Genomic DNA, 14,816 nt, shown 5'->3' with positions numbered 1-14,816 from the left:
TATTTTGAAAAGACAAAAGAATTTAGTTTTACCAAAGTCATACTATAATGGCTCTATGCCCATCACTTAACACGAGCTCTTCGGTTTTGAACCGCGGCTCAAAAATCAATAAATATACATGAGGAATTCGAAACTGTTTCTACGAAGAATTATATCTAGTTAGTCTGGTGCATGGCAGAATAAAAACTCCAAAAATAGGTTAAGTTTTCAACTTGAAGTGAGGATCAAAAGGTATGTAGGAGTTCTTCTGCAGCCACCAGTGTCTAAGAATCTTCTATAATTTCAAAGACTGAGACCTGTGATCAATGCCGTTGAAGATGAAAGTTCCTAGCATGGGAACAAACTGCTTCGTGATAAGCTGCAAACATTGGCAAACAATAAAAGAGGTTAATGTTTAGTTTCACAATCCAATACATTTGATACTGCTCAGTGACCATTTTGAGAGACACATGGATATGAAACGAACCTTGATCACTTCTTGAGATGCCACTCCTCCTATGAAAGCGGCAACCACGTGAATCTCTGCAGCCCCAAATCTACACATCTCACTATAAAGTTCTTCCTTAAGTACATAGCCGTCACAACCCATTTCGCTAAGAAGACTCAGGGCAATAGTCTTTAACTGGGATGCGTCATCATCAGTTGATCTATGAGAAAAGAGACATGTTAATGGCCTAACTATGCCAAAATTGTTCAGGATACAATCTACTTTTGCCAGAATGTGTTCTCTTACCCATCAAACAGTCCAGGAAACTTCTTATAGGTCGCAGCAAATCTATCAACAGCTCTAAGAAGAATATAAAATCCAATTGCGCTACTGCAAGAGGAGTAAACAGAAAAGTGGTAAGAGCCTTAAGAGCTAACAGCAACATGCCTCTAAACAAATATACTCCAGCAATATTTTTGTCATCACAGTCTCTATGGTCGTACAAAAGAATCAATCTCGACGTAGACATTCGCACCTGTAATCCTCATCAGCCAAGTACTTATGTAGTTCTGTTGCAGAAGGATTTTTGAACTCGTCCTCTATCGTTCGATATCTGCAGACCTACAAGGCCCATATCCCAGTGATTATACATTACTCAAAAACACGCAATCGGTTTTAATGATACAGTACACATGAAATTGTAAGAAATTCCAGCAATCTCACTTTAAGTTTTCTTGCATTCTTGCAGAAGATCTTGATAGTTGGTTTTGGGATGGTACTTGGATCCTGACCAACTTTAACTAGAATGCTTTTTACTCTCTGCTCCATGGAAAGAAAATCAGCTTCAGCTTTGGAATGGTAGATTTTCTGCAAATTGATGTAGTGCCTGCAAAAGAAACAATAAAGCTATAGGGTAATCTGATAAAGGTTATGGACGAACTTTATCCCTCCCCTGAAACGAAAGACAGAACAGGAGAACTAACTCTGTGGAAGATATCATATCAGGCATGGAACCTTCAAGTGGTGGCTCCCCACCACCTTCATTTGAAATAAACTCCTGCAGATGATGCGTATAATCAGTAGGGTTAACATGAATGTTGATGGGAAGCAGAAAAAAACCAACATAGATCAAAGAAACAATCAAATATACTAAAAACCTCAACAAACGTTCTCAACTTCTTCCATGTTTGAAATAACAATAAGAAAGTTACGAACCTTGAGTGCTGCTACCATTACCCAAAAATCTGAGGAATTTGAGCCAACTTCAGCACATCTATCATGAATAATGTCTTGAATCTCTTGGCCTGGAGAAAAAAGAAAACATGTTTAGGTCAATGTGAAAACTGACTTCATATTTTGAACTCCAATGTTAACTGATATGTTATGATAGTTGTCCATTTGGTTCTTGATGCAGTTTTTCCCATTGTCCAACCAATTTCATTATTTCCAGCATCTATAGTACATAAAGGATATATTTAGAAGTCCAGTTTCCACCGATGCCAGTATACTTACTGATTCCTCTAGGAGCAAAAACTTTGAAAGCGGCTACAATGGCTTCTTTGTAGTTATCTTCATCCATTGATGCCATCTTGGACTTAACCAAATCCTAAAGTTTCAAGGAGAAATAGAGATAAATACAAGGAATCACAAGAAAACTGTTTGCTGATTAACAAAAAGTAAGGATACCTTAAACTCGTTTTTCTCTTCCCTGGTTGATGGAAGGTTGCTGCTATGGGTTTGAGCCCATTCTTCAGCCAACTTGACTAGAATGACGACATAAGGAATGTGCTTATGGGCAGCGGGTTCTTCTACATTTAGATCAATGGACTCCACATACCTGCAGATCATTGAATAAATAAGATTTTCTTTCAACTGGTTGCAAGTTGGGCAAGTTTGTGGAGATTAACAGTAATTTGTAACACAAGTTTAAAGGATGCCAAGAACACATAACGAGTGAGAAGATTGAAGCAGAGTACCTCTTCAGTTCAGGCCATGGATTATTCAAGCGGAGATCATCAAGAAAATGATCAGGCTTTGACTCGATAGCGGTGTGCTCCTGATAGGAAAGAGCGGACATGACTTATCATCAGTTAGCAGACATACCATGACAAGTGACAAAGCACTCAACTACAATAAATCTTACCTTTACACAGATACGAACAAACCCAGTAAGGCCATAGGAGCGAGCCAAAACCAACATGACATTTGCTTCCCGGCAGATTTTATCTAATTTCACCATTGAATCTTCCACTAGCTACAATCAACACATGGCAAACTAATAAGGCAACGCTCTGTGAAAATCTGAAAACAAAGACTAGAAACTATCTAATCCTAAAGATGTATCTAATCGAGCAGTTCAAGGAAAGATGAAGAACCTGAGTGGCGATAACTAGAGTGAACTGAGAGAAGAAAGATGGGTCAGTCGAAATCAATGTGTCTGGATTCTCCTCAACAAAGTTTGCTTTAACAGCATCGTTAATCTCCTGAAGAAAGCCACAGACAGTTTTGGATTTTGACTGACCAACGCTCTTCGCATCCACTAAACATCAACAACAAATCAAGAAATGTCAATACACAGCAAATAGAAGAAACGCATTGCTTCTTCACAAAGATGAAAAAGAGAGAAAGATACCCATGAAATTGTTTCCAAGGTCGCCAATTTCTACTTTAGATCCGTCAACGATGGTGATACTTCCGATTCCACCAAGAACAAGATTCTTAAGAGCTTCAGAGCCAGTTGGGCCACAATTGAGCAAACAGATGCTCGCGTTTTCAAGAGCCGATTGGCCTAATTCTCCCCAAATCCTACGAATTTGAGCGAAATTGAGGAGAAACATGAAAGAAACAGAGGAGAAGTAGAGAGAAAGAGAGTTGGGAGGAGAAAGAGTATACCTGAGTTGACGATCGTACTTGGTCTTGGGTTCCGCCATTGTTGGTTCTTGCTCGAGTCTTTTCGCGGGTTTTTCAGTGGTTCGCGTTCTCAACTTCACAGAGAGAAAGACGCAGAGAGAGAGGTTGTGACTTGTGAGAAAGAAAGAGAATGGCTTTTAATAAGAGAACCATTGCCGAGTAAAGTTGCTTCATTTCTTTATTTCCTTCCTAATTTGGAAACATTCACAAAATTTAGGGGCACAATTGTAAATTTCGCAAATTAAGATTTATTATTGCAAAATTACCTTAATGTATAACAAATTATAAATAAATACATATGAATTACAATCCATTTCTTTTTTTCAAAGTAAATTATTATCCATTTTATAAAATCAAAATTTATATTGTCTGGATTGTGTTTTCATTTATTAAAAAATCCCCGATTTACATGAAACACATAAAACAAAAATTATAAATCGTAAAAATGTGCTAGAAATTTTTTAAGATATGTAATTGAACTAAACATTATTAAATAAAATCTCATTATGTAATATTATTAAATGAATAGTTTTTTTGCCGCCTAAGAATCTCTTACATCTCTGTTTCTAATTAGGAAAATTAGCAAAAATAAAATAAAATATATTAACATTTCATTGATATATTAACTTAAGAGAATAATTTTTTTTTGAGAAGAAATAAAATGATTATACTTATCAAACAAGAAATGATTAACACATAAATTATAAATCGTAAAAATGTGCTAGAATTTTTTTAAGATATGTAATTGAACTAAACATTATTAAATAAAATCTCATTATGTAATATTATTAAATGAATAGTTTTTTTGCCGCCTAAGAATCTCTTACATCTTTGTTTCTAATTAGGAAAATTAGCAAAAATAAAATAAAATATATTAACATTTCATTGATATATTAACTTAAGAGAATATTTTTTTTTGAGAAGAAATAAAATGATTATACTTATCAAACAAGAAATGATTAACACATGGCAATTAAATATAATCACTTTAACAATGTAATCTAATCTAATCTAACAAAATGGGCCGTTAGATGTAGGGCCCTAACAATAATGGGCCCCACTGAAAACAAATAGACAAACGGCTGCTGTGTGACTAATAGACTAGATAGGACTTTGTGAGCTCGAGAATCCAAAGAAGCACTTCTTCTTCAGTCACACGTTTTTCAAATTCTCTATTCGATTATGTTCCGAGACGAAGAAGAAGATGATGAATTTCTGGGCATGATTTGATCTCTCAAGTTTTTGTTTTTCTTCCTTTAGGAAGGTATCTCCAGTCAAATCATGGTTTTTTTTTAGTTCTCGACTTCTCTTGTTAATAATTCGTTGCTTTGTCGTAAAATTTCCCTTTTTAAACTTATGCCTGCAAAGTGTTTGCGTATATTCCGCAGAGAGAACCTGAAGGTTGCTCAGAGAGGTAAAGAGCAATCTTTACCTCTTTCACTATTGTACTGATTTCTTTTTTCGTAAGTTTGTCTTTTGATTCCGTTCCCGGGTTTTCTTACTCTGTATTGTTTTGCCTTGTTAATTTCGATGAATTTGTATAAAAAAAACTTCTTCTTTCAGACATTTCTCATTTCCGGATGAATTTGTGTATAGAAAGTCTTCATATCCACATTGTTTAGCTAAATTACTCAATTTGGTTCGACTTGTGATTGCTCCTCCTTTAGATCTTTATTCGATTTTCTTCTAATCAGTAATCACATTGATTCTACAGGTCAAAGTTGGAAATTTTACCTTGCTTAGTTCTCTTTTCTTATCATCCTCAATGCTGAATGAAGAGACGCTAGATTTAAAAGAGATGGTTCTAGTTCCAACACAAACTATTTTGAACTGGTCCTTACTTTGATTGCATTGTCTCCATGGGGCTGGGCGTTGACCCATTTGTGGCTATTACGGCACTGATTCTGGTCATTCTGGTGGTTCCAATGGATTGCCAAAGGCCTCAAGTGGTGAATATCGGTGCCGTTTTTGCTTTCGATTCGGTTGTCGGAAGAGCTGCAAAAGTAGCTCTCGAGGCAGCTGTCTCCGATGTCAACGCTGACACAACCGTTCTCAAAGGAACGAAGCTACGGCTTCTCATGGAGGACTCTGGCTGCAATGTCTTCCGTGGGTCCTTTGGAGGTACCGTGACTGTTCTTCTATTTCTTTTGTGTTCAAACACTTGTGACATTCATCCATGGCCCCATCAGAAACTTTTGATTTTGTGATAGTTGGAAATGATTGGCACATCAATTACGTTTTAAATCAGGTTTTTATTGTTACATTTTTCGAGTTCCAAATGCTAATAATGCACAGAACAATATAGAGCATACCCTAAGCAGGCTGTTACTTACTAGAACAAGTGTTTCCTGTGCATAATTGGAAACAAAATTTTGGTTTTACCACTAACGGCCTGGTTTAAGCTTCAGTGGTTGTTGTTTTGCAGCTTTTGAATTGCTTGAGAAAGAAGTGGTGGCTATCATCGGTCCAATTTCATCCTCTGTTGCTCATACAATTTCCGATATTGCTAAAGGGCTCCACTTTCCTCTTGTCTCATTTGCAGCAACTGATCCAACTCTCTCTGCTCTCCAATTTCCCTTCTTTCTTCGGACTACACCTAATGATGCCCACCAAATGTCTGCCCTTGTGGATCTTATCAATTTTTATGGTTGGAAAGAGGTGATATCAGTTTACTCTGATGATGAGCTCGGAAGAAATGGAATTTCTGCTCTAGATGATGAACTGTACAAGAAAAGATCCCGAATTTCCTATAAAGTGCCGCTCTCAGTGCATTCTGATGAAAAATTCCTTACTGATGCTTTAAACAAATCCAAGTCCATCGGTCCTCGAGTTTATATTCTTCATTTTGGTCCAGACCCATCGCTCAGAATTTTTGATACAGCGCAAAAGCTGCAGATGATGACCCATGAATACGTGTGGCTCGCCACAGACTGGCTCTCAGTTACTTTAGATTCTTCTTTGAGTGACAAAGGTACTTTAAAACGTCTTGAAGGAGTAGTGGGGCTTCGTCAACACATCCCAGAATCCGAAAAGGTGCAACAATTCACACAGAAACTGCATAGCAACAGATCAATGAATGCCTACGCATTCCATGCCTATGATACAGTGTGGATGATTGCGTACGGCATCGAGAAGTTGCTGAATCAAGGAATCAACATAACGTTTTCTTACTCCGAAAAGTTACTTCATGCACGAGGAACTAAACTGCATTTGGAAAAAATCAAATTTTTCAACAGCGGGGAGCTACTACTTGAGAAACTTCTGAAGGTGAACTTCACTGGTATAGCCGGTCAAGTTCAGTTTGGTTCTGGCCGAAACGTCATTGGCTGTGAGTACGAAATTATCAATGTAGACAAAACCGGTGTTCATACTGTGGGTTTCTGGTCGAAAAATGGAGGCTTTTCGGTTGGAGCCCCAAAAACCCGACATTCACAGAAGAAGACTAGGTTTGGTTCTGATGAAAAACTTGGAGACATAACCTGGCCTGGTGGTGGCCGTGAAAAGCCACGTGGTTGGGTCATTGCAGATTCTGCAGATCCATTGAAGATTGTTGTCCCGAGAAGAGTGAGTTTTGTTGAGTTTGTGAATGAAGAAAAGAACAGTAGCCATCGGATCCAAGGATTTTGTATCGACGTCTTCATTGAAGCATTGAAGTTCGTCCCTTACAGTGTTCCTTACATATTTGAGCCATTCGGGAATGGTCATTCAAGTCCTAATTACAACCAGCTTATTCAAATGGTCACGGATGGCGTAAGTATCCACTTCTAAAACGTTCAAAACTGATTCGGAAAGGCTCAGAAACATTCCCAGAGTAACTTTTACTGAGATAATGGTTGAGCAATTCCTTGTTTTTCCCTTTGTTTCAGGTATATGATGCAGCTGTTGGGGATATTGCAATAGTCCCAAGCCGGTCCAAATTAGTGGATTTCTCGCAACCATATGCTTCCACAGGCCTTGTGGTGGTGATTCCAGCCAATGATGACAATGCAACTTGGATCTTTCTGAGACCCTTCACCATCCGGTTATGGTGCGTTGTTCTAGTTTCATTCCTGGTTATTGCCGTAGTCATCTGGATCCTCGAACATCGCATCAATGAAGATTTCAGAGGGCCGCCCCGAAGACAGTTCACCACAATGATCTTGTAAGTTCAGCTCGTAAATAGTCCGAACTTGATAGTTCATTCTTGGAGTTTTATCTGACACATCCAGTCTGATATGTGCTTGCAGATTCAGCTTTTCAACTCTTTTCAAGAGAAACCGTGAGTAGCCTTAATCCCATCCATCTTTCTTTAAAAAGCATCAAGCAAGAGATAAAAAACAATTTTAGAGTTGCATTTAAGAATCTGTCTGATACATATTTAACTCTGTATTGATTTTTCTATCAACTCATATCAGCGATCTTTCTATTTTATCCTGTCATGTCAACAGAGGAAGATACGATAAGCAATCTAGCAAGACTAGTGATGATTGTATGGCTCTTCCTATTGATGGTTCTAACCGCGAGCTACACAGCGAACCTCACCTCAATCCTCACAGTTCAACAGCTTCCTTCTGCCATTACCGGCATCGACAGCTTGCGGGCAAGTGAAGTGCCTATCGGGTACCAGGCTGGGACATTCACATTAGAGTATTTAACCTACAGTCTTGGCATGGCTCGCTCTAGGCTAGTCCCACTTGACTCGACCGAGGAGTATGAAAAGGCTCTAAAGCTAGGACCAACCAACTGGGGAGGTGTGGCTGCTATTGTCGACGAACTCCCTTACATCGAACTGTTTCTAGCAGAACGAACAGGCTTCAAGATTGTCGGAGAGCCCTTTATGCACCGTGGTTGGGGATTTGTAAGTATGTTTTTCACGTTTCTCTTAATCAGAAATTAATCACAAAAAGGTTTGAACTTGTTTTTTTGTTTAACAGGCGTTTAAGAGAGATTCTCCACTGGCTATAGACATGTCAACAGCTATCTTGAAACTCTCTGAGACCAGGAAATTGCAAGAGATTCGAAAGAAATGGTTATGCAAGAAGAATTGCGCAGAGAAATCAAATTGGAACCCAGAGCCAAACCAGCTTCATCTCAAGAGCTTCAAAGGGTTGTACCTTGTCTGCATTGCAATCACAGTCTCTGCGTTTATAGTGTTTGTTCTCAGGATGATACGTCAGTTCGTGCGATACAGACGGATGGAGAGAACATGCTCGTTGCCACGCGCATCTTGGTCGTCTTCTCCTTCAATGCGGCTTAGAGAATTGGTGTTTGATTTCGTGGAGTTTGTGGATGAGAAAGAAGAAGCTATCAAGAGAATGTTCAGAAGGAGTGATGACTCTAATAACAACCCATCTCATGTTGGGGAAGTCCAAGCTGATACTGAGGTACCACGAAATTGATGAGTAGATTCCACTCTATAGAAAGAAAATTGTTATGTATATGAATTGTAAGGAATTAGATATAGTTAACATGTAAGTCAATATTCGAACATAAAGAGCTGGAAAGAACCAGTGATCATTACCATGATTATTTATACACTTTAGAGCTTAAAATAGTTAGATATATGGCAATGACATTGGGGATTTATGTGATAAGGTTTGGTACTAATAGAATATGAAAAACTTCAAAAGCCAACCAAATTTGTATATATAAACTCCTCAAAATTAAAAAAAAGGTTGGATCTTTGGATGCATATATGTACGCCTATTTACGCATAACTTTTTTCTAATCATTGCCACGTTCTATGAAGTATGAACTCATGAACTTTTCTTTTATCCAACTTGGAGCTTTTTCTTATTAGGGATTTTATTCGTATGCTAATTTGTTTTGTCTGACCCACCATTTTTTATTTCTCTTAATTTATTGCCATCAACCATGGCAGATGCTCATTGAATTGAATTATTTATTACTATGGTTTTTTTTTTTCTGAACCAAGTCTGAGATAGTTTCAGTTCTGTTTCTTGATCGGTACAGAATCCAAGATAAAGTATATACAAACACATAGATATATGTAAAAATCTAAGTCTTTGATTCTTGGTTCGATACAATGTTATTAAAATTTTCACGACCCTTTTGTCTTTTTTTGTCTGACCCATATTTTTCTAGTTGATGTTGATGTTAAAATCAATGGTCGTTAATGCCTGTTCGATCAGATTTTTTCTAACTCCGAATCATCAAGTGGGTCTATCATGAGCCCGTGAAAATCGCTCCTTTTTCCGATTTAAAGATGGGATTTTTCGTGATGATTAGAGTCAGAGATGTTTCCATGGGACTTATGCTCCTATGTGTTTTTGCTTTGTGGGTTTTGCCAATACAAGGAGCTGGTAGAGAAAGTTTCTCAAGAAACTCTTCTTCTTCTCCTCTGCCAAGCTCTGTAAACGTTGGAGCTCTGTTTACTTATGATTCTTTCATTGGAAGAGCGGCCAAACTTGCGTTTGTGGTGGCCATTGACGACGTTAATGCTGATCAGAGTATTCTCAGGGGCACCAAGCTTAATATCGTCTTCCAGGACGCAAATTGCAGTGGATTTGTTGGCACCATGGGAGGTACTTTTCGTAGACTGTACCAAGCTTGTTTAGTTATGCCTGAAAGTTGCTTGAGAAAATGCCCCAATGAACCTCTTGTTAAAATCTTTGTTTTGCACATGGATTGCTTTTTCGAAATGAGGAAGTAGATTGGTGATATGTTTTCTTATGGTGTAGCTTTGCAGCTAATGGAGAACAGGGTTGTTGCAGCCATTGGTCCACAATCTTCAGGAATTGGTCACATAATCTCCCATGTAGCTAATGAGCTTCATGTACCTCTCCTGTCATTTGCAGCAACGGACCCGACTCTTTCTTCGCTTCAGTACCCTTATTTCCTTCGTACCACACAGAACGACTACTTCCAGATGAATGCAATCGCGGATTTTGTATCCTATTTCCGATGGAGAGAAGTTGTTGCGATCTTTGTGGATGATGAGTATGGTAGGAACGGGATATCTGTCTTAGGCGATATTTTAGCCAAGAAACGTGCCAAGATCTCTTACAAGGCTGCATTTACACCTGGTGCAGATAGTAGCTCAATCAGTGATTTATTGGCTTCTGTTAATCTGATGGAATCTCGCATCTTTGTTGTTCATGTGAATCCAGATTCGGGTTTAAACATATTCTCTGTCGCCAAATCTCTTGGAATGATGGGAAGTGGCTATGTCTGGATCACCAGTGATTGGCTTCTTACAGCTTTGGATTCCATCGAACCGTTGGATACCAAAGCTATGGATCTCTTGCAAGGAGTGGTTGCATTTGGTCATTACACACCTGAGAGTGACAACAAAAAACGGTTTAAAGCAAGATGGAAAAACCTTAGATCCAAGGAGAGTTTAAAAAGTGATGATGGCTTCAATTCTTACGCGCTGTATGCTTACGATTCTGTTTGGTTGGTAGCTCATGCTCTTGATGTTTTCTTCAGCCAAGGCAATACAGTGACCTTCTCTAATGATCCAAATCTGAGGAATACCAACGATAGCAACATTAAGCTATCAAAACTTAACATTTTCAATGAAGGGGAGAGGTTCTTGCAGGTCATGCTTGAGATGAATTTTACAGGTCTGACTGGACAAATCGAGTTTAATTCGGAGAAAAACCGGATTAATCCAGCTTACGACATTGTAAACATAAAAAGTACAGGTCCACAGAGAGTTGGGTACTGGTCGAATCATACAGGTTTCTCAGTCGTGCCTCCGGAGACACTATACTCTAAGCCTTCAAACATATCTGCAAAAAACCAACGTCTTAATGGGATCATATGGCCAGGGGAAGTAATAAAGCCACCTCGGGGTTGGGTTTTCCCTGACAATGGAAAGCCGCTGAAAATCGGGGTGCCTAACCGTGTGAGCTACAAAAACTATGCTTCTAAGGACAATAACCCACTTGGTGTTAAAGGCTATTGCATTGACATCTTTGAAGCTGCGGTTCAATTGCTTCCATATCCCGTTCCACGTACTTACATACTATACGGGGACGGGAAGAAAAATCCTTCATATGACAACCTCATAAGTGAAGTTGCTGCAAATGTGAGTCTTCCTTCGTCTTTCATTTACTCAATCAAGTACACGAAACAGTATACTTATATTTTTTCTGTTTTATGTCTCTAGAGTTTCGATGTAGCTGTTGGGGGATCAGTATACTTATATTTTTTCTGTCTTTTGTCTCTAGAGTTTCGATGCAGCTGTTGGGGATGTTACCATCATTACAAACAGAACCAAGTTTGTAGATTTCACGCAGCCATTTATAGAATCAGGGCTTGTGGTGGTAGCTCCAGTGAAGGGGGCCAAGTCTAGTCCTTGGTCCTTCTTGAAGCCATTCACTATAGAGATGTGGGCTGTGACCGGTGCCCTTTTTCTCTTTGTTGGAGCCGTCATTTGGATTCTTGAACACCGCTTTAACGAAGAATTCCGCGGACCTCCTAGGCGTCAAATCATTACCGTCTTCTGGTTAGTTCCATACAATTAGTGAATTGACACAAAAACTCATATTTATAAGTTTCAGCGTAAGCGCTAAAACCCCTTCGTTTCTGGTCTTGAACGTTTCAGGTTTAGCTTCTCGACAATGTTCTTCTCTCACAGTATGTACTCGATTACAAATTGGATCCTACAAAAAATCAAAGAGAAGAAACTCTCGGTTTTTATCTTTTGTTACCAAGCTCTCAAGTTGTTTTATTCTTCTTCCTTTCTTGATCTTCAGGGGAGAACACGGTGAGCACGTTGGGGAGGTTTGTGCTACTCGTATGGTTATTTGTGGTTCTAATCATCAACTCAAGCTACACAGCCAGTCTCACTTCAATCCTCACCGTTCAACAGCTAACATCTCGGATAGAAGGAATGGACACTCTAATAGCAAGCAACGAACCCATTGGAGTCCAAGACGGTACCTTTGCGTGGAAATATCTGGTCAATGAACTTAACATAGCTCCATCAAGAATCATACCGCTGAAAGATGAAGAAGAATATCTCTCTGCTCTTCAACGTGGTCCCAGAGGCGGTGGTGTGGCAGCCATTGTCGACGAGCTTCCTTACATCAAAGCTCTTTTATCAAACAGCAACTGCAAGTTCCGTACAGTTGGACAGGAATTCACCCGGACAGGCTGGGGATTTGTATGTAAAGCCAACTTCATTTCTTTAAGATCAGTCTCTGTTAAAACTTTTCTTAAATGGATCTCGATTCTTGCAGGCGTTCCAGAGAGATTCTCCTCTAGCTGTGGACATGTCGACTGCGATCCTGCAACTGGCTGAAGATGGAAAACTCGAGAAAATCCGCAAGAAATGGCTTACCTACGACCATGAATGCACAATGCAGATTTCAGACACAGAAAACTATCAAATATCGGTACAGAGTTTCTGGGGACTCTTCCTAATCTGTGGCATCGTTTGGTTCATTGCACTAACACTCTTCTGCTGGAAAGTTTTCTGGCAATACCAACGGTTAAGACCAGAAGAAAGTGATGAGGTACGGGCGAGGAGCGAGGAGGCTGGTTCTTCTAGAGGGAAAAGTTTGAGAGCAGTGAGTTTCAAGGATTTGATCAAAGTTGTTGATAAGAGAGAAGCAGAGATTAAGGAGATGCTTAAGGAGAAGAGCAGTAAGAAACTCAAAGCTGGTCAAAGTTCAGGTGAGAATTCGCAGTCAAAGGATCATGAAACTCCACGGTTAGATAGATAAAAAAGAGTTATACCATTTGTTTTAAAATGACTACAGATATAACATTACACTTAGAAAGGTACATAAATAAGATTACACTTCAATGTTGCAAGAAGAGCAAGTGAACTGAGTCATGAATAAATAACATTGAAAATGGAACTCTTTTCTTTTTTGTCGGCATACTTGTATAAATGGTAAACTGAAACAAAGGTGCCAACACGAACAAGTCTCTCAACACAGAGCAATAAGATCTAAAACGTCCATCTAGTAACACTATTAGAAATGTACCTTGCTAAAGAATTTGCTTAAGGCAATGCAAATTTGAAAGTGTCTTTACTAACCGGAATAGTGGTAGCCGGTTTAACTGTTGTCACCATTAGACCTCATATATATATAGTTTCTCTCCAAGGGACTCTAGGGTTTCAAAGTAGTGTCTTCGCCATGAAAACACTGCAGCAGCACGTCTCTGAGGATGTTTCAACTATATCCCAACGCAATACGCGACAGAAGACCTCACTTAATAATCTAGAAAACTCTTTGCCGATCCCAGTTGATCTCATTGTCGAGATATTATCTAGGTTGTCGGTGAAGTCTATAGCAAGATGTCGTTGCGTATCGAAGCTCTGGACCTCCGTACTTCGCCGTCCAGATTTCACAGAGTTGTTTTTGACAAGATCTTTGGCTCGACCGCAGATATTGGTCGCCTACCAAACAAACGGAGAATTCTTCTTCTCCTCCTGGCCTCAGCCTCGAAGTCTGGAAGTGAACTCGTCTCCGGTAAGTATCAATCATCTTAAGCGCCTCCCCTTTTCTGGTCCCTGTAAAATTCTTGGTCTTGTCCAAGGCTTGGTCTGTCTTATAGACAGACGGTTCTTAAACGGAAGGACGAGAACGGTGCCAGTGATATGTAACCCTAGCACTGGAGAATCCTTATCTTTATCCACAATGAAGACGAGGAGATGCAACGTTATAAGCTTTTTTGGGTATGATCCGATTGAGAAACAGTACAAGATCTTGTCCATGAGCAGGCCAAGATATGAAATATAAGAGCAAAGATATGAATTACAAGACCAGCAAAAGCAGCAGGTATGTGAGGAGCACCAAGTTCTGACTTTAAGCACTGGAAAAATGTCATGGAGAATGATCGAATGTTGCATACCACATAATCCTAGAGAAGATCAAACTGGAATATGCATCAATGGTGGTTTGTATTATCAAGCTTTCGTCGGTGGGTTTTCTAAGATAATATGTTTTGATGTTAGGTCTGAAAAGATTAATCTTATTAAAAAGATAAGGGCATGGAATTGTGGTCGCATGATTTTTACACGCTGGTTAACTACAAGGGTAAATTAGGTGCACTTACAGTAGTGTTAGATAATCGGCTTGAATTGTGGGTGTTAGTAGACGCAGGGAAACAAGAATGGTTGAAGCTTATTTTCGTTATGCCCATTTTGTGGAAGACTGAAGTTGCAAAGGACCACTTATACTCTATTGGAGTGACTGGTACCAATGAACTTGTTTTGTCATCATCATGTATATCTAGCCCTTTCTATATTTTCTATTACAATTTCGATAGGGAAACTATCAGAAGAGTTGAAATGGATGAGTACGAGAAGCGTAGAGTTTTCATCTCTCTAAACTATGTAGAGGACGTGAAACTTATTCATATGTTTAGAACATGAGGTTTTGTAACAGATCATGGGCTCTCTTTGTGCATGCAGTCCTTATGCTATTGGATGACTACTTTTTTTTTCTGTTTTTTGGATACTCCTCTTTGTTTGCACTGGTCTGGTTCATACAATACAATTAGGAGGAACGATTGTTCT

General features: G+C 39.1%; 4 protein-coding genes across 8 annotated transcripts; 3 read left to right on the top strand and 1 right to left on the bottom strand.

Annotated features, from left to right (window-relative positions):
• Positions 1-2: 2 nt before the first annotated feature.
• Positions 3-3,467, bottom strand: LOC9317293 (NEDD8-activating enzyme E1 regulatory subunit AXL). The gene is made up of 14 exons (XM_002879341.2): positions 3,320-3,467; positions 3,060-3,232; positions 2,803-2,966; positions 2,571-2,681; positions 2,404-2,483; positions 2,114-2,264; positions 1,940-2,033; positions 1,643-1,731; positions 1,411-1,484; positions 1,151-1,313; positions 963-1,048; positions 734-817; positions 467-647; positions 3-358 (listed from the first exon to the last, which is right to left on the bottom strand). Exons 1-14 carry the CDS (start codon positions 3,355-3,357, stop codon positions 275-277), a joined length of 1,572 nt encoding a protein of 523 aa, XP_002879387.1. The 5' UTR covers positions 3,358-3,467; the 3' UTR covers positions 3-274.
• A 975-nt stretch (positions 3,468-4,442) lies between these two features.
• LOC9317292 (glutamate receptor 3.7) lies at positions 4,443-8,950 on the top strand. 4 transcript variants are annotated; one of them, XM_021029646.1, is made up of 8 exons: positions 4,444-4,601; positions 4,726-4,751; positions 5,052-5,458; positions 5,763-7,087; positions 7,204-7,478; positions 7,564-7,595; positions 7,765-8,174; positions 8,251-8,804. In XM_021029646.1, exons 3-8 carry the CDS (start codon positions 5,197-5,199, stop codon positions 8,713-8,715), a joined length of 2,769 nt encoding a protein of 922 aa, XP_020885305.1. In that variant the 5' UTR covers positions 4,444-4,601; positions 4,726-4,751; positions 5,052-5,196; the 3' UTR covers positions 8,716-8,804. The 4 variants fall into 4 exon arrangements, with proteins under 4 accessions (XP_020885306.1, XP_020885305.1, XP_020885303.1 ...); XM_021029647.1 differs by having other exon boundaries at positions 4,443-4,751; positions 7,765-8,178; positions 8,251-8,347; XM_021029644.1 differs by having other exon boundaries at positions 4,444-4,751; positions 8,251-8,950.
• Positions 8,951-9,236: 286 nt separating this feature from the next.
• Positions 9,237-13,151, top strand: LOC9317291 (glutamate receptor 3.5). 2 transcript variants are annotated; one of them, XM_002881178.2, is made up of 6 exons: positions 9,237-9,861; positions 10,018-11,369; positions 11,512-11,789; positions 11,889-11,920; positions 12,040-12,449; positions 12,526-13,151. In XM_002881178.2, the coding sequence occupies exons 1-6, from the start codon at positions 9,543-9,545 to the stop codon at positions 13,009-13,011; spliced, it is 2,877 nt and encodes a 958-aa protein (XP_002881224.1). In that variant the 5' UTR covers positions 9,237-9,542; the 3' UTR covers positions 13,012-13,151. The 2 variants fall into 2 exon arrangements, with proteins under 2 accessions (XP_002881224.1, XP_020885301.1); XM_021029642.1 differs by having other exon boundaries at positions 9,543-9,861; positions 10,026-11,369.
• Positions 13,152-13,327: 176 nt separating this feature from the next.
• LOC9317290 (putative F-box protein At3g23960) lies at positions 13,328-14,748 on the top strand. Its single transcript, XM_002881177.2, is given in 1 exon segment — positions 13,328-14,748. A coding segment is annotated over 1 exon segment (912 nt). The 5' UTR covers positions 13,328-13,431; the 3' UTR covers positions 14,344-14,748.
• Positions 14,749-14,816: the final 68 nt, after the last annotated feature.

This window comes from Arabidopsis lyrata (genome assembly GCF_000004255.2).
Source record: "Arabidopsis lyrata subsp. lyrata unplaced genomic scaffold ARALYscaffold_4, whole genome shotgun sequence".
Taxonomy (NCBI): domain Eukaryota; kingdom Viridiplantae; phylum Streptophyta; class Magnoliopsida; order Brassicales; family Brassicaceae; genus Arabidopsis; species Arabidopsis lyrata.
The sequence above is the reverse complement of the archived record's forward strand: the minus strand, read 5'-3'. Positions and strand labels throughout refer to the sequence as shown.